This window comes from Chelonia mydas, chromosome 13, assembly GCF_015237465.2.
Source record: "Chelonia mydas isolate rCheMyd1 chromosome 13, rCheMyd1.pri.v2, whole genome shotgun sequence".
In the NCBI taxonomy this organism is placed as follows: domain Eukaryota; kingdom Metazoa; phylum Chordata; order Testudines; family Cheloniidae; genus Chelonia; species Chelonia mydas.
This window is the reverse complement of record NC_051253.2, coordinates 2,432,203-2,456,079: the sequence shown is the minus strand read 5'-3', so window position 1 is coordinate 2,456,079 and position 23,877 is coordinate 2,432,203. Positions and strand designations below refer to the sequence as shown.

General features: G+C 54.6%; 1 protein-coding gene across 1 annotated transcript in view; it reads left to right on the top strand.

Annotated features, from left to right (window-relative positions):
* Positions 1–239: 239 nt before the first annotated feature.
* The window catches only part of XKR7 (XK related 7), a 31,423-nt gene continuing 7,785 nt past the window's right edge, over positions 240–23,877 (top strand). The window contains exon 1 of the mRNA XM_037915340.2: positions 240–796. Coding sequence (XP_037771268.1) covers positions 240–796 — 557 coding nt within the window. The remainder of the gene's footprint in view (positions 797–23,877) is intronic.

Sequence of the window (23,877 nt, the reverse complement as noted above, 5' to 3'; positions counted from 1 at the left end):
GCTGCTGCTGCCGTGGGGGCGGGGGGGTAACTCGAAGAGGGGAGGTGGGTTTGCAGAGGGGGCGTCCAGCACGGGGTCCTCCCCTCCTCTAGCCCCCTCCCTTCCACCCCCGCCCCTCCTCTAGCCCCTCTCCAGCCCCCTCCCCTCCCCCCCCCTCCATCGCTCCCCCCTCCCCGCCCCAGCCCGCCCTCCCTCCGGAAGTCTCTCCCTCTCCCTCCTTTCTCCTCCTCTCCCCCAACATGGCCGCGAAGTCGGATGGAGCCGGGGCCGCCGCGGCCGTGCGCATGGAGCCGGGCGCGGAGGGCGGCGGCGGGGGCAGCCTGCCTGGCGGGGCGGGCCGCGGGGGCGCGGGGCCCGGGCCGGCGCCCCGCGCCTACAGCCTGCTGGACTGCTGCTGGGTGCTGGGCGCCCTGCTCGTCTTCTTCTCGGACGGGGCCAGCGACCTGTGGCTGGCGGCCGATTACTACCTGCGGCGCCAGCGCTGGTGGTTCGGCCTCACGCTGCTCTTCGCGCTGCTGCCCTCGCTGGTGGTGCAGCTGCTCAGCTTCCGCTGGTTCGTGTACGACCACACGGCGCCCCGAGCCCCCGGGGCCGCCCCGGCCGCCGCCCCGCCGGCGCCGGCCGCCAGCACCAAGGACAGCGGCGGCCCCAAGGACGGCGGCCGGCCCGGCTCCGCGCGCCTCTCGCCGGCCCCGGCCCCGGCCCCCGGCGCCCCCCGGACCCGGGGCTGCTGCCGCCTCTGCATCTGGATCCTGCAGTCCCTCATCCACCTCCTGCAGCTGGGACAGGTCTGGAGGTAGGGGCGGGCCCGGGGGGGGCGGAGGGGGGGCTGGCTCCGGGCCCGTGGGGGCGTGAGGGGCCTGGCTCCGGGCCTGCGGAGAGCGGTGGGGGCCTGGCTCCGGGGGGCGGAGGGGGGCCTGGCTCCGGGCCTCGGGGGAGCTGGGGGGCGGGGGCTGGCTCCGGGCCCCGCTCCCCTGCAGAGCCAGGGGAATTCCGCTGGGGCAGGGCCGGAGCGGGCTGGGGAGCTGGGGGGTGGAAGGGGAGCCTGGGCTCCCGCCCCCTTCCAGCGGCAGCTCGGCCAGTTCAACCGGGAGCGGGGAGTCCGGGGGAGCATGGATGGATCTGCCCCTTGGCCCGGCGAATTCACCTAGGACAACCCCGGAGCCGTGTCTAGAGCTGCAGCGCAGACGGGGTCTGCCCAGCCCAACCCAGGCCTGGGGCTTTAGCGAGTCTCTTTCTCCACCCTGCCTCTGAAAATGGCAGGGGAAGGGGGTCCAGGACCCAGGGATCTCTCCCAGCCTTGCTCCCCACACGCCTTGCACTGCCCCTGGAACTCAGCAGCCAGGCCTGGGGGTAGGAGCCCTCCAGAGGCTCTGGGGAGCAGTGGAAGGGAGCTGGGTGTAGCCTGAATTTCCCTGAGGATCCCCGGGGGGGATCTGCCCCCACCACCTGCTGTGTCCAGATGGGGAGTTTGCAGCCTGCCTTTGGACTTGTCCTTTGAACAGTTCTGCAGCTGGACATCAGCCAGCAACTGGGGTGAGGGACCCTCCCTGCTCCTCAGGCCCAGGAGCCCATCACCCACCTTCCCCTAGGACCTGCCTACTCCAGGCCCTCACCCCCAGATCTCATGCTTCTAATTTCCAAAGCTTTAGAGGCAGTCCTGTCCTCAGCTACACCCATCTCCCCCCCGGGGTGGGACATGGCCCCAGCTGCGTGTCTGGAACAGATGCGCTCGAGCAGGAAAAAGAAAAGGAGGACTTGTGGCACCTTAGAGACTAACCAATTTATTTCAGCATAAGCATAAGCTTTCGTGATGCATCCGATGAAGTGAGCTGTAGCTCACGAAAGCTTATGCTCAAATAAATTGGTTAGTCTCTAAGGTGCTGCAAGTCCTCCTGTTCTTTTTGCGAATACAGACTAACACGGCTGCTGCTCTGAAACCTGTCCTAGAGCAGGAAAGGGTCTCTTCTGTAATCAGATCCCTGAGATCAACAGTTCATGAGCTGGGCGTAGGGGGCATCTGGTCCCCTGAGGCTGAAGCACTCGACCAGCGTGAAGTGGGGAAGGTGATGGAGGCTGGGGCTGCTTCCCCTTGGGTGTGTGTCTTGGGGTTATTATATAAGCTCCCTCCGGTGAGCCCCATCCATTCAGGAAGAGAGGAGAGTCCTGGGCAAACTGGAGCCGGGAGGAAGGGAAAGCCCTGGGCCGAGACAGGCTTTGAGGGCTAAATATAACTGATGTGCCATGGGGGTGCTTTACCTAAACCCCAGGGATGGGGAAGGCAGCACTGGGCTGGGGGCTGTTTTGAAATATTACATTTATGGAGCCTTTTCATGGCATGAGGAAACAGGTACCAGATAAAAAGGCACCGGACAGCTGACAGCATCACCCCTACCCAGCAACCCCCCCCGGTTTATAATGCATGTGTGTGGACGCCAGCCAAGCTGCTAGCCCCTCGTTAAGGGGTGAACGTGGTGTCCTTCTGGTCCCTGTAACAAGGGACCACAGCGAGCAGTCCGCGGCTAAAGGGCTGCACCATTCTAATCCACTCACCCCTTCAGTTAGAAACTGAACAGCTCAGCCTTGGTTCCCTGCAGGGCCTGATCCTGTGAGGTGCTGAGAGCATCTGGCAGGGTGCTGGATGCCTTTGGCTCAGATCAGGGTCCCATTCTGTGCCCGCACCCATAGAAGTCAGTGGTGTCACATAGAACGTGCAGGAGTGGGGTACCATTGGAGCCATCGCACATCCAGCCTCTCCCCTTCCTTTGTCCCTGTCCTCTGGCATTTCATTCCTCTGCTCCCCACCGAAACAGCTGGGACAGGTCCATGTGAGCAGGATGAGAGACAGCACAGACAGGCACTCACCAGAGGTCAGCTCCACTGCCTGCAGCTCCACGGGCTCTCCAGGGCTCTGAGCTGATCATTTACTGGCATGCCTCTTTCCCAGGGCCAGGCTATTGAGCTTCCCTTTCTCTTCTCCACCCCAGACAGCCTGCAACACTCTTTCAGAGTCACACAGCTACAGGCAGACAGTGCGAAGGAGCTAGGCCTCTGCAACAGAGCGGATTTGTAGAGACGTTAATGCTGGGAGAGAAAGGGGAGACCGTGGCAAATTTCTGAAAAAAATGCAACTAGCAACTGAGGACTTTGGATCGGGTTTTGACGCAATTCCCACCTTGTATTTCTGTGTTCTGTGGCCTTGTTTGTCCCAGCATATCTGTGTGGAGGCATTTGTCTGTTACTCTTCCCATGATCAGGTAGCATAAGGGTTCTCAAACTTTTCCGCAGTATAGAACGCATCTTAATAGTGAGATTGTCTGTCCCTTCTCATTCATGACTGCACAGACCGGCTGCTACTCTGAAACCTGCCTTCCTGCCCATTCTGATCCCAGCCCCGTGGCATCTGCAGCAAGTGCTTACAAGGAAAAGCGATATTAGGGAAATCTGTTGTGTAAAAACTGTCTTTAATGTGCTGTAGCAGCTGGAGATGTGGAGGAGAGCCAGCACCTTGGGACCAGCCAGCTGTCTATAGACTGTTAGCAAGCGGACCATGGCCCACCAGTGCTCCATGGGTCACAGTTTGAGAATGGCTCAGCTACAATTACATTGTAGTCATTGGTTAATTTTTATTTATTTATTTATTTTTGCTCCTGGTTCTATAAATAATCTGACCCCCTGATCTGTTATGGTGTGGTAGGGTTTTAAGCCAATTAAAATGGTAGCTCTCAGAACTGATCTCCTGGATATGTTGGGCTCAAATTGCAGATCAGCCTCTTTCTAAGCTTAGGATTTGTTACTTGCGCCCATTACCAGTTACATGCAGTTTACTAAACTCATTAGTGAGGCTGGATTCGGTGCAGGTGGATGTGACAGTTTCTAGGGGTTGAATTATTGCTGTGTTAACTGTGCATGTGAAGAGAAGACTTTTCCTTGAGCTTCTTTGTCAGTGGGGGCCTGGCCCTGGCCCTGGCCCTGGCCCTATTGGACTGGGGCCTTTTGCGTATCACAACTTACATTCAGTCAATGTATTTACAAGCCTGAGGCCCAGCTTCACTTTTGTGAGAACAATTTGCACCTGCAGAATTTGCCCCTGCATTTTTGGCACCTGCAAAATGAATTTCAGCACAAGCCTAGATCCGCAGTTGGGTACTTTCAGCTGCTAATGCTGCACTTTGTCCTGCAGCTGAACTGTCGGCGTAAAAGTGAAGGCGCAAGTTTTGTGGGTGCAAACTGTATCTGCCCATGTGCCTAATAATGTGTCCTTGCTATAGAGCACTCGTGTTTCTGTTACCTTGATTTAAAGCTACTGTAGCAATCCATTAAAGTCCACTGTAATCAGCCCATTCACAATAAACATGCAAAATCATTCTTGTGGTATCCCCTAGAGACGGTATCAGTTGCATGAGAGTGAACATGTGCAATCTATTCTGACTACCCGCAGGCGAGGGTACAAATGCTGGGAAATGTGCCTTAACATTGGACCAGTTCCGGGCTTCCATAATTATGAATGGTCAGAAGAGGGATAGTTCCTTGCATGCAGATTTCCAGCCCAGTCTTAAATGCTCTTCCTAGCCAGTAAAGCACAGCCATGCTCAGTTTGGGGATAGTCAGATGCAATCAGCACACCATTAGCAGCCTGGATCAGGCTGTGTTTCATCCTGTGTCTCATGCTGATGAGATTTCTCAGTTTACAAATTCCTACCCACTTTGCTTGCAAAAGGTCAAAACTATCTTCTCTAAATGGAGAAATATCAAAGAGAAAGAAAGTCCTTTGGGGACTGTTCTCCCCTTGACACGCTTGCCTGCCTCCCATTAGCGTTAATAGGAGCATGTGCACATGCCAAGGGGACAGCCTTCTCCAGTCTGTGCACATCACGCAATGTATTTGCATTTGGTATTCATTCCTCTCTGTCTTGTAATGTCTTTGCTCAGAAAAGCTCGGCTTGGATGTGGCATCTGTTTGCCCAGTCATGTTCTGCTTCCACCCAGTTTCACATCTGGTTTGGTCGAGGCACAGCGGGGCCACATGATTTCCCAGAGGTCACACAATAGCTCAGAGGTCATTCTCTGGCTCTGCCCGAATGATTAATATTAACTCTACTTGGCATTTCTATATCACCTTCCATCCAAAGATCTCAGTGCGCTTTGGAGACATTTCATTAGGCCTCCATGTGCATCTGATCTTATCATTATCCCCATTTAAATTGGGGGAGAGCAAGGAGAAATGACTTGCTGTGATAATACAGAAAAGCAAGGCCCCTATTCCTGAAACTGGATTCACGTGGCCCCCAGCAGGGCCCCATTGACTTCTACGGACTCCTGTTTGGGTGCAAGAGTCTGCCTGGGTGGATCCAGCTGCATAGTTATGGCCTGGGTTTGTGGCAGAGCTGGATACGGAATGGAGATTGGCTGATTTCTAATCCTGTGTCTTTAGCCACAGGATTCCCCTGGGAACACAGGGCCCTCCTGTTTGCCAGGCCTTTGCTCTAACCACTCAAACAAGCAGGGATTCCTTTGATTCCCTAATTACACCATTTTCTTGGATATAAACTGGGCCTATTAAAGAACAACTTGTATTGAAATCAGCCAATTCCCCTGTTGTCTCTTTTGGGTCCCACCTGTTTCTCCTTGGCAGTGCACTGGGCTTTTCAGGGTATGATCCAGCGTTTTTCAGAGCATGAGCTGGAACACCCAGTGGCTGTGGGTCCTCACCTGGGGTTTGAAGAAGTGTTGGGGGTGGGTGGGAAAGGAAGGCCTTCAAGCCTTTAATCAATGCATTGATGTGACATCATTCAGACTGTGCCACATGGAGATCTTTCTAATTATTTCACTTTGCAAGATGTATAATGGATTAAAATGGCTGCAACTGAAAAGCAATTTCCTCCTTGTTTAAATAAAGGATTAAGGAATAATATCCCAAATTACCTTTTAGGAAAATTGTACTCTGTATCAATTACTTTTAGATCAGTGGGTCTCTCTTGTTTTTTCATCTCAGGATAATGATTAATGAATTTAGTTACAACTGGGGCTAGGCTGGTTTTTTTTTTTTTTTGGTTTCAACACTTGAAAATTGGAGTCAGTAATTGGAACAAGTTAAGGACAGAGGTGGCTGGCAAAGGAGCGGAGGAGATGCTGGTATTGTTTTGGATTATTTATATCACTCTGAACAAGATTAATAATGAGGGTCTTTAGCTGGCTACTTGCTGTGTGGCTTGTCTCTGGGTGATGCTTGCAAATGAGAATGTGCATTTCAACAGGTTTATTCTGGAGGCGCGAAGTTTAACGTGACACACCAACAATTGAAGGGCTAACTGTGCTTGTGACAATAAACCAAGCCTTTCAACACACTCTTCAGAGAAGAGCTGCTGTCCAAACCCTTTCTATTAATTTTTACACTAGTGTTCCTTGGATTTTTTTTAATCTGAAGAAGGCAGTAATTAGCTCTAATAGCCTTCTCTGTAGATTTCTGCTTGATCATCAGTTTTTGAAAATTAAATGATTTTTTGTAATTGATTTCTTATTTCTCAGGAAGCTGCCACTGTGTTTGGTTCATAAAAACCTAGCCATGCCCTGTCAGTGCAAGAGAGAATATTTTTCTGAGTTGAAACATAAACTGTATGATCAAATGCATAACAAATAAGAATCAGCATTTCATTCTCGCAAGTTGATGGGAGATGAAATCTTGTTTTAATGAGATCCATGGAACTGACAGAATGATGGGAGAATAATTGTGCCCTGCAATGAAAACAGAGGGCGGGGGAGGGAGGGAGGCAGGGTCACTTGTTGAATCCTTGAAGAGTTGGAGATTGTATTAGCAGATGTGCATATTTTGTGCTTCCTTATCCCTCCCCTTTCCCTTTGTTCCAGTAATGAACTGTGCACAGCAGCTGCTGGCTGCACGGAGGGGAAGACACTGCCATAGGGTTTGTGTGCATGTCAGGCCATTGTGCATTGCAGACAGCAGTGTCATTGCAATGACAAGCCCAATTAGTGAGTTTGATTACATCAAGAGGATAAGGTCACTGGTGTCTGGGCTCCCTTGCACAGACCTGGGAGGGGGACTCCCTGTGGATCCAGACTGCCTATGCCCTAAGGACAAGGGGAGCAGAGAGCTCTGAAATGCTTCAGCTGAGTGGGCTTCTGGAAGCCTGTGGCTCGCATCACTGCAATTGTGGGCTGTGCTTTCGCTGCCTTGTGTGTAGTCCCTCAGTTGGGGGCTTTGCTTTGTTCACCCCTCCTCCTAGTACTTGACAGCTACCTCTCCTCCCTGCTGGGATCCTCCCACCTGAGGGCTCAGCCCTCCGTAGCCCCACAAAGGCAAGCACCCCAGTGCAAGGGATTATGAATTTACTATGTTTGTACAGCTCCTACCACAGCAGGCCCTGGGCTCTGACTAACAAGGCTGGTGGACACTACGGTAATCCCACACCCCCTGCAGCTGCTCACACCTCTTCCCTATGCCCCTCTCGCCCCAAAGCACAGAGGACAAAGCACACGCTGTTCCAGCACTTGTCCCTTCACACAGGCCAGCTCTGAGGGCAGCCTCGGAGGCTGAGAGTCTGTCTGTGTATCTGTCCATCCCATCCACTCCTCTCGCTCCTTAGTGTGCAGGGACTGATAGCAGGGTGCCCTGCTGCACTGGACAGACAAATGGGCGTGGTCCCTGCCCCGAAGAGATGAGTCTGTCTGGGGAGCGTAGAGAGCATCTGCCCTGGATGGGTTATGACCTGCTAGGTCCTTTTCATCGCTAGCCTCTGTGATGCCGTGAGAGCTGGGGCTAATTAGGCATGGTCTACGCTACGCAGGTCGACATAAGTCTCCTTCCATCAACGTACTTGTGCCCGTGTCTACACCGTGTCACCCGCTGTCCTACGCGCTCCATTAGGGCCACGCAGCAAACCCCGACCAACCTGCTGAGGTCCTCGCAGTGCGCGTGTAGACACTGCTTGACCTGTGTCGACCTAGCAGTCCTCCAACAGCTGACCCACAATGCCCCGTTCCCTGCATCAGTGACCGCTCTGGTCACAATGGTGAACGCCACTGCTCAGCGGTCACAGAGAGTAGCCGCCACCCCCAGAACTCCCCCAAGTATTTTTGAAATGCCGTTTCCTGATTGTCCAGCGTGGTGAGCACACTTAGCAGGTCTCCCTGGCCATGTGCAACTGCCCGTGCCAGCTCCGCGCCCCAGCCGCACTCCTGCCTGGCCTAGACAGGAGGTATTGGATCTCCCGGCCCCGGGGTGCAGGGGAGAAGAGGCTGAGCGACGGACCAGCCGCAGAAACATGGACATCTATGAACAGCTCGCACCAGCGATGCAGGCAAAAGGGGTCCGACAAGGATCAGCAGCAGTGCCACAGGACAGCAAAGGAACTGAGGCAGGCATACCACCGGGCCAGGGCGGCCAACAACCGATCTGATGCTGAGCCTCAGACCTGCCACTCTTACAGCGAGCTGCAGGCCATACTTGGCAGAGACCCCACCAGCACCTGGCAGGCCATTGTGGATACCTCTCGAGACCCTGAGACACAGACCCCTGCCTGGAACAGCGAGGAGCAGGAGGAGGGAGACGTGGCAGGCGGTCCAGCCATGCCACGAGCCAAGACCTGTTCGAGACTCCACCAGTCTCCAGCCATTCCCGCCAGCCGAGGACGGATGAGACTGATGAAGGGGAAGAGACCCGGGTAAATGACTGCATGCATTTTTCCTTACAGTGTTTAAATTTAAAGATGGTGCCTGGCCTGTTCCCAAGCTAACAAGACCCAGGAATCAACTTCTCACGGTTTTACTCATGTGTGAGAAGAGACAGAAGCACAACAAACAGAGGCCGAGCTGCCATGTGCTTTTCATTCACCTGCGGGGTTAGGCTAGGGGGCCACGTGGAGCAGTTCGTTTGTGCACATATGGCCCTTGTATCCTCCCGAGAGATCTCAATGAAACTTTCCTGGAGATATTCTGCAATCATAACGCGAAGGCTTCTAGGGACAGCTGCCTTATTTCTTCCTCTGCGGTAGCCAGTAGGACACTTTCCCATGCCACTCTGCCATGAGTTTGGCTAGCACGATTGCAGTAAATGGCAGTGGCCTCTAGGTCCGGCCGGCTTCGGGACGCAAGTAGCAGCTGAGCTCTCTGGGCTTTTGTTATCCTTCAGAGTGAGATATCAGCTAAAATCCCCACCACCTGTGGAAAATAGCGCCAGTGTTCAGTGCCAGGGCCCTGTACTCCTACCCATGGAATAGGGGCTGAAATTTGATTGTTTCATGCAACTGAAGTTCCTTTCCCCCACCCAAAGCTGAAGTGGCGATAAGTGGCATGTCTTATTGCAAGCTTGTCTGAGAACAAGGGAAGGGAGTTTTAAAACTTCTCTTTCCCTTTCCGTTGTGACTGTAAATCCTGTGAGGCATCTGTCAGTTTTTATCAGCCGCTGCAGGCTTGAGGGGTGCCCCTTCCACACCCGCAGAACGCCTGGCCCTAAAGAGGAGGAGCAAGAAGACGACTAAGGAGGATGTGTTCAGCGAGATCCTGCATCAGACCACAAACAAAGGGCCTGGAGGGCCACCATGGCAGACGTTATGGAGAAGAAAAGAGCAGACAGGAGAAAGGCCCAGGAATCCCAGCAGTGAAAGGAGATGCAGGTGCACCAGGACATCAGAGGTCTTCTCGGGCAGCAAACCCAAATGCTGAAGACCCTGGCTGGCCTACAGGTCCAGCCATCCCCGACTCCCCACCCTTTGCAGTCCTTGGAGAACTCCCTGGTAGCAGGTCCTTACACCCCCCGACATTCCATGTGGCATCACGGGTTGCATCCTTATTCTGACCGCTCCACATGGTGGGACAGCAAAGAAAACCCCGGTGTCACATACGCTGGCCTGTGGGAACCACAGCTGGGATATGCCTGGCCACAATGGGCTACATGTGTGCACTGAAATGGACAGAAATGTTTGTTTGCTGCCTTTCCAAGTGTAAAGTTCCAGTCCCCCAGTTTACATGAGAGGTTTCTAGTGCATCGCCTGTGGGGTTTGGTCTTTTTCTTTCGTTCGTTCGTTTGTTCTTGACGTTTGACCACTCAGTAAAGTTCCATTGTTGAAGAAAGTGATGGAGTCTACAGACGGTGCTAACCCAGGGCAAGGCAGGGGGGGCCTGTCCCTGAGCAGCTGCAGGACATGCTCCAGGTGGAGGAACAGATTGAAAGGGCCCTGGCAGGCCAGGGGAAGGAGCTACAGGCTGCACCAGGAGGTGAGGCTGACACCTGGAGCTGTGAGAGGAGGGATTACAGTTTTGTTAAGCCTACAGTGGACACCGTGATCCAGATCTCCCCGCTGCTCCTCCCGTTTGGGAGTTGGAAACTCACAAGAGCCTGTGAAGAATGGGACATTGTCCTACAGGCAGATGAAGTGGATACACCTAAATCTCTGTCCAGGCCCTAAATGAGGGAGCCACAGCCTGGTAGAAAGCGACCCGGGGGGAGTATAATTTGCAGGGCTGGGCAAAAACTGGTCCAGACACTGTAAGGCCCCACTAGCGCCCTGGTTCAGGACCTGGTGAGGTGGGTGGTCCTGGGTCCCCTTACCTTGCTCTGCTGCACCTACCCCATGACAGACCCCTCAGGGGAGTGGAAGGGACACTCAGGGAGATTGAGGCCCACCACATACTACCCAGCCAGGACCCCCTCTAGAAGCACCAGGCCGAAAAGATCTGTGCAGCCACTGCTTGACCACTAGGCCAGCTGGCTATCAGACTGACACCCCTTCCCCCTCCGGAGAACAGAATTATCTTTATTCATTCCCAGTCCGTATTGCAGGCTGCCCGGCAGCACGCGAAGCGCCCAGTGCTTGCAAATACACAGCAAGCACCACGCGCCAGCTGGTATAAATGCACAGCAAGCTCTGCAAGGTGCCTAGCAGCCCCCGGAGCTTCAGCCCCAGACAACGCTCCAGCACAGAACACGGCCGAGGCTGACCGTCCAAATGCTTCTTCAGAGCCTCCCGCGCCCAGAGAGCCCATGCATGAGCCTGGGCACCTGTCCCCATTGCAGTCAGTGGGAGTCTTGCCATGGACTGTAATAGGGTCAGTTGGCTCAGAGGCTGCAGCAGACACCATCACCTCTGTGCGTGGTCTGGTCACTAGGCGTGACTAAGCGTATGGATTATGTTCAGCCCCCGGCAGCTCTGAGCCCGTCTGGCCCGCTCACCCTTAGGCCGGACATGCGGGTCAGTTGTTCAGTCCCAAAGCAGTAACGTTATAGAGTGACTTTCTTTCCTGGCCATTTATTTGGTGGTGGAAGGCAAAGGGCCAGACCCTCAGGCCCTGATGGAGCCACAGAATAGAGCAGAGCTGGGGCGGCTCTGCGGCCCGCTGGGCTACGAATGGAGGGATCTCCGCCACAGAGCTGCGTTCCAGGGGGTCTCCCCGTATCTGAGCAGGGAGCATGCCTGGGGGCATGGCACTGGCAGAGCAGGGGAGGGGCAAGGACACCAGTTTTGTCCGTCTATGTATTTATACCATGTCCCTCACAATGAGAGCTGAACTCCTGCGGAATGGCTGTTAGATCTGTGGCTCCGTGGATCTCCTGGGAAACACCCCCACCTCTCCCTGGGGGAGAAGAGGAGGGAGGAATCACAAAGTACGAAGTGAGCCATTCCTCCAGGCCCCCCTCGTACGAGCCCCGAGGGTCGGGCAGCATGCTGGGCAGATGCGGATGCGGCTCGCAGCCGTGACAAACTGCAGCCACAGGCAGTGCGTGATTGATACACCGTGGTGGTCGCACCGTTCGTCTCCAAGCAGCAGCTGCAGCAGCCTCTCCCTCTGCTCTTAACAAGGTGGTGAGTGACGTGGACAATGGATGCAGAGGGGATTTCACCCTGATCCAGAGAAGGAAGTACTCAGCTCCCTCCTGTCTGCTGGATTGCAGCGTGGCGTGCTCTGCCCAGTGCTCGGTGAGCGGCTTTTAAAAGATTTATTTGGGACCCCCAAACCTGATCCTGCTTTGGAGACCCGGGATCAAGACACTGGCTCCTCCAGCCACACCATCCTTCCAGCCCTTGCCTCTGTCACCAGCGCGCGGAATAACGCCCGACGCAGAACTGCAACAAGCAGTTTTGGTGCAAGGTGACAAATAACACAACAGAGCTGGAGTGCTGGGGCTTGGGCTGGCGGCTCTACCTGGAAAGCCGAGGGCCTGAGTCTGGTCTCATGTCAGCTGCTTTTACCCCAGCATCACTTCATTGCTTTCCGTGCAGTTACTCCTGACTTATACCTGAGCGAGTGAGACTAGAGGACAGTCCTGAGTCTTCTCAGGAGGCTGGGTGCCGTTGTTCTGACTGAAGATTGGGGGGAAAGGAGCGGGCACAGGAAGCGGGAGCTGGGAACGGTGCAGCCTGGTAGCCAGTGTTCACGGTTGTCCTTCGCATTACAATGGGCTGAGTAGATTTGGAACAGATGTTATCCAGCTCCTTGTCCTTGCCAGAGCCCAGAGCAGTGAGCTGAGCTCATGCCCTGTCAGCCCTCTCCTACTCTGCCAGCCGCCCCAGGCTTCCCTCTTCACTCCTCAGATTGTGCAGGAGAGAGCTGGGCAATGGGAGGCAAAAGAGCAGTGGGGCTTCCCTGTGCTGAGCTTTCAGATCCTGAAACAGCAGATTGTGTAGCTGGCACTCGCAGAGAGAGAGGTGTGGGCTGAACCAGGAACTCCTGGCACGGTCTCCCTCTGTGGCCTTGGGCAAGGCCGGACAGTGCTTTGTGCCTCAGTTTCCCCAGCTGCAGAACAGGGGTAATCCTACCTTGGGGCAGGGGGGGACTTAGGGTTTGTAAAGTGCTGTGAAGAGGAAAAATGCTAAATGCAGTTAAAGGTGGGTTGAGAGTTATGTTATTTGTATTTTATGGTTAGAACCCCCCAGTTCTCCATCAGGACAGGAGGGTCAGGGATTTTCAGAAGCATGCAGCAAACATATTCACACTTGGCTCGAAAATGGGCCCTTGCTTTTCCTCAGAGGAAAAGCCACCGTTGTGGCTGGGTGTTCAAATCCCTTTGGTGCTGTGAGCTGAACTTGGACTCCTCACTAGAGAGGGGATCCCAGGAAATACAAGAGGACTTTGCTCTGTTTTCTCCCTTGCCCAGACACACTGTGGGCCCTGAGATCCCAGGACTTGCACATGTGCTTAACTACTGCAGGTGGCTAAGGCTTTGCCAGGTTGGGGCCTGGTGGAGGCAGCATCTCCTGTCTGCGAGGGAGCAGTGAGTTGTGAGTGGCACGAAATGCTAGAATTAGCAGCTCCTTCAGCGCTGCATATTAAAGCCTCCTTTTTACACTAATGCAAACAAACAAATTGGTGCCGGGGAGCCTGGCTGCAGGGTCCCAGGCCGGCACACAGCAGTAATTGGCACATAATGAAACTGGAATTGAACTATTAAAATCACATTATTTGCTGACACTAATGTTTTGTTCGGTTGCCAATGCTCTGAAGGTCCTTTTGTGACTCTCAGCAGGAGAGACTCGTAACTATCTCACAAAGAGAGGGGGGCTGGGAAATAAGAAAATTAGGCCATTAAAGCAACTCCTAAGGGCTCTATCCCGAGCCACCACTTGAGAATGAGACTGAGCCGGAAAAATGGCCTTTTGTCCTCGCACTCCGTTGAGAGGCTTCACTGACTGCAGGAGTCGCTGCTAAGAGCTTTTCTCCACCGGCCACGGGGCTGGGAGCTCGGAGTCCAACACGCTAGCGAGCGAGCAATTTTGGCATCTTTTCAGGACCTTCTGCAGGGCACTGCGTAACCGTCTATGCGTCGCACTGGGAATTAACCCTTTCACCCAGGAGATGCCAGCCACTGGTGGAGACCAAGAATTGTTCATCTCCCCTGGCTGATGCTTAAGCTTTTCCTTCGCCACCTCAGGGCCTGATCCTGCCAGGTGCTGAATGTCCTGGGGGCCTAATGACTTCAGGGAGAGATGAGAACATTCAGCCCCACATGGGGACACAGCCTTTATGCCGAGCCTCTCTGATGGCACCTAGCCTGTCGCTGCTCATCAGGTCCTGGCCCTCTGTGCCAGCTTTAGCTTCCTGGCCCAGGGTGACTGGCCCCTTTAAGGGTAGATGGGGCTAGCCCCACTTGTGCCATAATTAATTAGCCTCAGAGGGTGGGGCTAAAGGGGGTCAGCTGGTGCTTTAATAAACACTTGGTTCTTATAAAAGGACTGAGCGTGAACTCAATGTGGGGTGGAGCCACAGGAAGTGGGCAGCAGGCTGGGCTGCTCGCTCGCTCGCTCGCTCCTGTAAGAGGCCCTGAGCCAGGGCTCAGGAGAAGGTGATCCAGGGGAACCAGCCTGTAGACTGAGTCCTCAGTAGTCCTGAGAGGTGGCCCAGAAGGGAGCTGGGAATGCTGCCCAGAGGGTGGGCTGAAGAAAAGCCCAGGCAGGGCAGTAGAATGTTTTGTTTGTTGGGACATTTTAAGTGGACTCCTGTTACCCTGGAAGGGGTTAACTTCATTCTGTGACTTTCTTGGAGCGCCAAGCCATGTGTCCAGCACTGACCTGGCTGTGTGGAGTTTCTTTATCAGGGCTGCTTAATAGGGAAACTGAGGCAGTGCTGCAGAGCCATCCCTGGTCATGAGGGGTGCTTGGGAAGCAGCTGACCTTGTTGCAGACTGGGATGCTGGGGTGGGCTGGGGTTGGGCTGGGTTGGGAGGGGCCTGCGCTCCTGAGGAGGCTAGGGCAAGCACAGTTGAATGGAAGGAGGCAAATGCTGGCTGGTGCTGATGAAATCTTCATGGGGTAGCTGACCTGCAAAGACTGGGGCCATTAATGTAAAGCCCAAGACACCACGATCTCAAGGCCAGTCCTGCATCTCCTTACCTGCCTCCTCCTTTACCTTGGCAGGGAGTCCTGCTGCTTTCTCTTCAGCTTGTGCATCCACTTAGTGCTGGCTGCGGCCACTTGTCTCAGAGCCCAGGCTCCCTGTGCCCCCTGCTGCCATGCGGGAGGAAGGCACCTGTCTGGAGAGCCTGGCCGCTCTCTCCCCAGGTCTCCTTGTCGCTCTCCTTTCCCAGCCATGGGCAAAGCCTCTCTCAGGTGAGGAGCTGCGTGGGCAGGCTGTTCTCTGCAGCAGAGCGAGAGGGGCGGAAAGGCCTTGAGATAAACCCCTCTCTGCTCTTCTGCTTTCATTCACTCCCAGGAGCTGCCTGCTGCAGTCCCGCCTCTCCAGCAGCCTCCACAGGTGCCTCTGACTCTGGGGGTGCTGTTGGGGAGCTAGTGAGCAGGATTAGCAATAAGGACTCCAAGGGACCAGTTCTCCCCCTGCAAAATGCAAGTTAATCCCAGTGAAGTCAGCAGGCAGTTTGTATCCTGCAGGGCGCTGATCAGACCCTGCGGTTCTGTATGACCTTGGGCAAGGCCATCCCCCCACTTTCTGGACCTCCATTTCCCCACCTGTAAAATGGGGCCATTATCTTTGTAAACTCATGGTGATCGGGGGAGGTCCCGGACGAATGGAAAAAGGCTAATGTAGTGCCCATCTTTAAAAAAGGGAAGAAGGAGGATCCTGGGAACTACAGGACAGTCAGCCTCACCTCAGTCCCTGGAAAAATCATGGAGCAGGTCCTCAAGGAATCAATTCTGAAGCACTTAGAGGAGAGGAAAGTGATCAGGAACAGTCAGCATGGATTCACCAAGGGCAAGTCATGCCTGACTAATCCAATTGCCTTCTATGATGAGATAAAACTGGCTCTGTAGATGAGGGGAAAGCAGTGAACATGTTGTTCCTTGACTTTAGCAAAGCTTTTGACACGGTCTCCCACAGTATTCTTGCCAGCAAGTTAAATGGATGAATGGACTATGAGGTAGATAGAAAGCTGGCTAGATTGTCGGGCTCAACGGGCAGTGGTCAATGGCTCCATGTCTAGTTGGCAGCCGGTATCAAGCGGAGTGCCCCAAGGGTCTGTCCTTGGGCTGGTTTTCTTCAGTATCTTCATTAATGATCTGGAGGATGGTGTGGATTGCACCCTCAGCAAGTTTGCAGATGACACTAAACTGGGAGGAGAGGTAGATATGTTGGAGGGTAGGGATGGGATACAGAGGGACCTAGACAAATTGAAGGATTGGGCCAAAAGAAATCTGATGAGGTTCAACAAGGACAAGTGCAGAGTCCTGCTCTTAGGACGGAAGAATCCCATGCACCACTACAGACTAGGGACCGAATGGCTAGGCAGCAGTTCTGCAGAAAAGGACCGAGGGGTTACAGTGGACGAGAAGCTGGATATGAGTCAACAGTGTGCCCTTGTTGCCAAGAAGGCCAATGGCATTTTGGGATGTATAAGTAGGGGCATTGCCAGCAGATCGAGGGACGTGATTGTTCCCCTCTATTCGACATTGGTGAGGCCTCATCTGGAGTACTGTGTCCAGTTTTGGGCCCCACACTACAAGAAGGATGTGAAAAAATTGGAAAGTGTCCAGCAGAGGGCAACAAAAATGATTAGGGGACTGGAACACATGATTTATGAGGAGAGGCTGAGGGAACTGGGATTGTTTAGTTTGCGGAAGAGAAGAATGAGGGGGGATTTGATAGCTGCTTTCAACTACCTGAAAGGGGGTTCCAGAGAGGATGGATCTAGACTGTTCTCAGTGGTAGCAGATGACAGAACAAGGAGTAATGGTCTCAAGTTGCAGTGGGGGAGATTTAGGTTGGATATTAGGAAAAACTTTTTCACTAAGAGGGTGGTGAAGCATTGGAATGGGTTCCCTAGGGAGGTGGTGGAATCTCCTTCCTTAGAAGTTTTTAAGGTCAGGCTTGACTAAGCCCTGGCTGGGATGATTTAGTTGAGGATTGGTCCTGCTTTGAGCAGGGGGTTGGACTAGATGACCTCCTGAGGTCCCTTCCAGCCCTCATATTCTATGATTCTATGACAGTGATACTGGCTTTGTCGGGGTGTACTGAGGCTCGGTTAATCTCTCGAGTGCTTGGAGATCCCCAGATGGAAGGGGTGCAGAGCTGATGGTGTGAATAGGCTAAATACTGCTGTCCTCTTACTCAAGCCCCTTTTGACTCTGGCAGAGCTCCCCTGACTGCGATGAGAGTTGTGCCAAGTAAAAACTCAGTCAGGGCCTCAGGCTGTGGCTGGTTCTTACGAGCTGGTACATGGGGTGGGGAAGTGGAGCAGGTACTCGGCTATGTTCTTTCACCAGGCGCACACGTGCTCTCCTGCGTATCATGGGGGATCTCACTAGCAGCTCCCATTGCTTAATACGTGACTGGCGGGTGCTCAGCTGAGCATGGTGTAAGAACCAGTGCAGAGCCGAGCCGAGTTACTGGGCAGCCCCTAGGTTTCCCCGGTGCAGAGCAGTCCCAAAGAGCAGGGACACCCGAGGGGTCAGAGTGGGGACGACTCCTCCTGACTTTGTGAGCTCCCTCACATGGCTTGCCAAGAGCAGCGCTAGCTCTTCTGTGCAAACCCCCACAATCACTTTCCAGGTGCCCAAAGGGGCTGATCTTTGAGGAAAAGCCGGGGTGCAGCCTCAAGGACTCACTGGGGTAGCCTGTGGGTCTCCCCACTCCAGCGAGACAGGGCCCCCTGATGCCCAAGGTTGAAGTTCCTAGTGGGCAGTGTTGGGGGATGGGGGGAGGCAGGCCTGTGCCTGCCCCTCACCTCTGGACCCTGAGAGTATAAGGGGTGGGATAGCCTCTAGCACCTGTGGCGAGTCTGTTGGGGTTCTGCTGCAATCCCCCCGCTCCCTTGACTTGGCCTCTGGCTCTGCTGCTCAGTGTGGGGGAGCTACCCCCAGTCACTTTTCAGCCAGTGCCCCCCAGGGCTGGACGCAGTGCGGGTGCTCAGGGTGACTGCCAGGAACGAGACCCTGGGCCGAGGTGCACAGGTTTGAGGGTTAGTTACTTACGCAGCTTCTATGAGCCTGCCTGTAAACAGAAAGCCGGCGTGGCGCGAGGCTGGGCGGGCGCAGGGGTGGCTTGCTGGGTGGCAGGGTTTCTCCCCCCGGGGATATGGCTCTCCTGTCATCCCTGTCCTTCCCAAGGTGATTGATGAAGGTTTCCGCCATTAAGAGCCATTGCCAGGTATCCTGGCCCTTCCGAGTGGCTGGAAAATTGTCAAGAGCCCAGTAAATTCCCCGCCCTGCTGAATATTGAAAGCGCAGGATTAACAATCACTGTCACATGTCAGTGTCCTTGGTAACGCAGCCAGCCAGGGAGCTGTCAGCTCAGTGACAGCAGAAGGGCTCCTCTCTGTCTGCGCTGATACACCCCTAGCCCCGGCTCTCCTCCCTCCGGGCTCCACTGCCCGGCCCAGCCTTGCCCGGCTCTGCCTCTCCCCTCCCGGTCCCTCGGCTGGCTGGCTCACTCAGGCTGCTTTACTTCCCCTCGGCTCCCACCCCCCCGTTTTTCATTCAGCTCCCTGGTGTCTGCTGTCCCACAGACCAGATGCCCCTTTCCAGTGCACCAGCTGCAGGGGGCTTCACCCACCACTGAGGGGATTTCCAGCAGGGCTCCCGTTCTGCAGGGTCCCAGGCTTTCATGGGCAGGTGTCTCTGCCGTGCTTCAGCTCTGCAAGCCGCAGAGGCGCTGCATAGTTGGTTAAATCCAGCAGGGGCACATATTCCCACCAGAGACTATTGGCAGGGAAGGTGGGCATCTGTCTGGCGTGGGCAGCCAGGCTCTGGCGCAGCAAGGCAGTCGGCTGGCGGTGCTCTGGCACTGCGGGATGGGGCTCCCTTGGGCAGTGCGGCATTCCATCGCATCCGCATCCCCGGCGGAGCAGCCTGGCAGGCTCTCGGGGAGGGAGGGGCAAGGCCTCCGTCCCTTGCGGGCTCTGGATTTACTCCCAAGTGGCCGCGCCTGCATACACAGGGCCCAGTGCTCTGCGGCTCTCCTGGGCAGCCCTGCTGATTTCTGGCCCTGTCTCTCCTCTCTGGGCCCAGCTGCCACACGCTCTTTCTGGCTCATTATCCATCTCTCCTTTATCTCTAGGGGTGTCTCTCCCTCCTCTGCTGCTCCCTGGTTCCAGGGCCCACGCGCACGCCCGCCCACCCACCCCTGCCCACGCGCCCCTCCACATTACCCCACGTTGCTGTTTCTTCTGTCAAACCAATTGTCACTTTTCAGCTGCTCTGGAACCTTCAGGCTCCAAGAGTCCATCTGCCTCTCCCAGCAAATTTCTCTCCCGCTGTCTCCTGAGCATCCTTCGGGGCCGGGCTCCCTTCCCTGCGGGTTTCCATTGCCAGTGTGTGCAAGAGGCGAAGGAAAGTCTCCTTCACAGGAGGCTGAGGGAAGCCGCTGTGCCGGTTCTGCCATCCAGCTCCTCCTCCCCGCACAGAGCAGCAGCCGCGAGGGTGCCCCAGTGCCCGGGACAGTCACGGCCTGCAGCACCCAGCTCAGTGCGTGGATAAGGAAAAGGTGGTTTCAGGGGCGAGTGGTGCATGTTTCACTGCAGAAGCGTTGTGCAGTTTGTTTGCCAAGAAGGCTTGGCTATTGGGCTGCAGTGAGAGAGACACAGAAAGACCCAAGATCTCTAGGAGCTTCCCCCTACCTGAGCACCGGTGCCACCGGCTCTCCCGCATCTTCCCACCCTCTGGGGTAAATTCATTTGACTGCTTTGGTATACAAATGACTGCCCCTATTAGAGCTCTTGCCTGAGCAAAAAGCAGCCACTATTCCCAGGGCAGGATCAAATATCTTCCTCCTGCCCCTGGCTTCCTGCTCCTTTACTCCCAGTTCCTGGTGGGGGTCTGAGAATGAGATCTCTTTCAGGTCCCAGCGGCCCTGCCCTGGCCCCCCAGATGCCAGCTGCTACCTGCTCTCATCTGCTCTCCTTCCCTCGCTGCGTCTTGCACTTTCCCCCTCTCTTCTTCCTCCTTCACAAAGCCCTGCCGCCGTGCTCTGGGAGCAGGGGGTCTCTGCAGATCGCTGCATGCCTGGTGGGCTGCATGATGAGTGGGGGTACCTGTGGCACCCCAGGTCTTGCCTGAGGGGCAGTCTGGAAGGGGGCTGGTCCCGTGGGTCTGGACTTGGATGTGGAGTGCTGCTGCGACGGTACGTCCCTGTGGGGAACCGAGCGGCAGCTTTCAGGGGGCTGTTAACCTGCCCTAGGGAGCGGGTGTGGCAGAAGTTTGGGCTGGAGGAGACCGAGGTGGAGCGCTGTCGGGGCCGGAGGGTGAGGTGGAATGTGTGGGTCTGAGCTGGGGAGAGCCGCCTGAGGGAGCACTACCTGGCAGTGATGCCTTTCTCTTTGCACACTCTGAACAGAGTGTTTCTCCATAAGCCAGGGACTGAGAAACCACGGGACCAAGTCCAGGGCTGGTGTAATCAGGCAGAACGCCACTGAAACCAATGGTGAGGCACCAGTTTGCACCAGGCTTGAATTTGGCCCAGTAAGAGGAACGATCCCCCTCTGGGTGTGTTCACAGGCGCGCGCCTGTGGCTATTGCACAACGATAGGAATTGCTCCACTGCTCCCTCTTGTCTGGCCCGTGTGTCCTAGCTGCAGCTTTGCACCTTGCTCTCTCTCCTTTATCCCCCTGGGCGATTCTGTCCTGCAGAACGGTGCTTGGCCTCAAGACTGACACAGACGTTCCTTGGATCCCTGCATTCTGCATGGTCTAGATACTCCACACCCCGATGAACCTGCTGCTGGCCACCTGCCGCCGCTGGATGACCCTCAGCCTGTCGCGGATACAACCCTAACCCTAAAGCTTATGCTCAAATAAATTTGTTAGTCTCTAAGGTGCCACAAGTCCTCCTTTTCTTTTTCCTAACCCTAAAGTTACTCCTAGCACAGGAGTGAGCGCTAGCTAGCTCTGGCTGGTAAATAGACCCTGCCTTGTTCACTCCTGTTTGCCCACTAGCCCAGAGTCGCCCCCAGGCTCCCTGTTATGGGCTCCCTCTCTTCATACCCCCTGAGCAGAGCTGGGTGAAATATTTTTGGCACATAGGAAATTTGGTGAGAAATGCATTTTTCAGGACCCCTACACTGTCCATGAATTCAGAGTGAATTCGGCAAATGCCTTTGACTGACAACTAAAATATCAAAAATCTGGAAGCGTTTTGCTTTTAAAAAAATTGAAACGAACCATTTTAAAATGTCTGGTTTGATTTGACATTTGAACATAAGAGTGGCCATACTGGGTCAGACCAAAGGTCCATGTAGTCCAGAATCCTGTCTTCCAACAGTGGCCAACGCCAGGTGCCCCAGAGGGAATGAACAGAACAGGGAATCATCAAGTGATCCATCCCCTGTTGCCATTCTCAGCTTCTGGCAAACAGAGGCTAGGGCTAGGTGTAATTGGAAATATTTCATGTTGACCTCCACGTATTTTCTTCTGTATTTTATTCCACCAAGACACCCAAAAGTCAGTTTGGCTCGAAACAAACCAGTTTTCCCCTGGGATTTTTCAGTTCAGCCACCAAACTGTCAAATCAGGTATTTCTTCAGCTCTGCTCCTGAGCGCTGGTTTCTCAGCTCTGGCCTAGCATTAGCTTCTCTCCCTGGGAATTATAGCAGGGCCATGGAAATAGAAACTTTGATTCCTAATCCCTGGAGTGCCAGCAGACTCCGATATCTGAGAGCTCCCTCACAGCCAGGGACTCCAAAAGAATCCAAGCAGAAAGCCAACCCCACACCCGAGAGCAGATGCCTGGGCCATTCCATACCAAACTTCTGGCTTTGCAAAGTTGATCTTTTCAAGAGCAGAACTTTCTAGCACTGGTGCCCCACCCCTTTGAGAGCATTCGCTGGGCAATTCACCCCCTCTGGTCCCACAGCCTCCCGTAGCCCCAATCTGGGTAAAGAGGGCTCCTAGCACAAGGCAGCCAGAAGGAGCTGGGACTGAGTGTGAGAAGCTGTTATGGAAAAGGACTCTAGACCCGTCCTCTGCCATCCTTCCCCAGCACCTCGCCCCTGCCCAGGATTTCCGCTGCAGCACGTTCTTCCTTTCTTTCCCTGCTCGAAGATCACTGGGGCTTTTCACAGGCTGGGAGGTAGCCCAGCTTGGGAACACCAGCCCCTGTTGCTTGACATCCACATGGCCTTGCTTGGAGCTGCGTTATTCAGGGGAGATCACACCCAGAGACTCCTGCTGCAAGTCCCGCGGGGCTCGGTGGGACCATTCTTCCCTTCCCTTCTCCATGCACTGAAATCTTCCAAGAGATCTGCTCCTTATGTGTTGGGCCAACACTTCCTGCACTAAGAATGGGGAGGAGGCAAGCACTGAACCAGGAGGAACTCTCAGCTGGAACAGATGGCAGCTGCAGCTGAGTGCCTGCGCGGGCTGTGTGTTGGGGGGCTTTGCTCCTTGGGAAAGACGTATGTGTTGAAGGTGCCAGCGGAGTGTAATTTGTCTGTTCGCTGGCTAAATATGGCCCTGTCTCCGCTCTGCCTTTTATCACATGCCCCACAGCAAGGAGCCCATTTCCCAGGAATAGTCGCTCAGGAGCAGTGACTTATTGCAGCTGAGAAAATGAACTTTGCTCAGGCTCTCCCGAGGCGGCCAGCACGTTCCTGGCTGCACCACAGGGGGGGCGCCAGGCCTTGGTGTCTTCCAGCAGCCAGAGCGGGGCCAGCCCCACCTCCTTGGAGCTGATATATGGGCTTAAAGTGCTGGGATACGGCTTTCTCCTGGCACTCACCAGCTAATGGAGTCGACTGACAGCATTTTATGGATCTGATACAAAGGCCATCAGTTTGCGTGACAGTTTTACTAGGTTGGGAGGGAGCTTTATAGTCCCACTTCCTTTTGCTTAATCTTTCTGTTTTCCCAGTCATTTGTCTCCCGCCTTCCAACACCTACGTGAGGTGGTTTGAGTAGCAGAGCAGCGTGGAGCACAGACCAGCAACCAGCTCCTCAGCCCTGCTCCACCACTGGGGCTCAGCCGTGCTCTCTCGGGACGCCCTTTCCCCAGGGATCCAGCTCCCCAGCTGGCACAGTTCTCCTCCTTCCCGGGGCGAGGAGAGAGAGAGGAATTGGATGTCTAGTGTATAGTTCAGAGGATGTAATTGACTGTGAGCACCGAGGCTGTTTGTCCCCAGTGCCCTGGGGAGAGCCACAGGCAGCTGGGGAGAGCCTCTGGCCCTTGAGCTGGGTAAGGCAGGAGCTCCAGCACTGACCGGCTGTGAATCAAGCTGCATTGCAGCTGCCCTCACTTGTGGTCAGTTTTCCTTGAGCACCTGTGAATGTGAGATAATGAACAGCAAGGGTGAGACCACAAGATGCCAGGGCACTGCTGTAGGGAACCTCAGATCTCTGGGGACCGTATGGCCTGGGTCAGGCAGGGCACCCTGCAGGGAATCATAGGATCATAGAATAATAGAAGATTAGGGTTGGAAGAGACCTCAGGATGTTATGCAGATAAAACTACACAGGATCGTTTCAGGGGACAAGACAATATGTCACGCTTATTATAACACAATTTGATTTATGACCAATAACTAATATCTAATACCTATGTATAAATACACACACACACACGCACCCCAAATGTTCTGCAGCTGCTGTATAATTACCAGTCCTGAATGTAGCTTGAGTTCATGGCTTGGATTCGTAGCTTATGGCGGCTAACTGGCCAGGAAAGCCGGGCACAAGGAAGAGCTGGGTTTCTGTTGGGCATGCACCGATGCCCTTCCATGCTGGCAGCAGAATGTGACCCTCCAAAGTCTTCCATCGCATCCATCCTTTTTGTAGGCTTTAGTTTGAATCCAGAGTCTATAGGTCCTGCTGTGTCAGGCTGCCTCTGGGTCCGGTGTGACTGATCACCCGTCAATTGCAGACATGTGTCTTTCAGCCTGGGACCTGGCTTTGAAGTTTCTTCAGTTGTACTTTTGTTCTTTTCTTTTGAGGGTGGACTCTTCTTGCTTTGTCAGGGCTGTTGTCTGCATCTTCAGCCGTTGGCGTT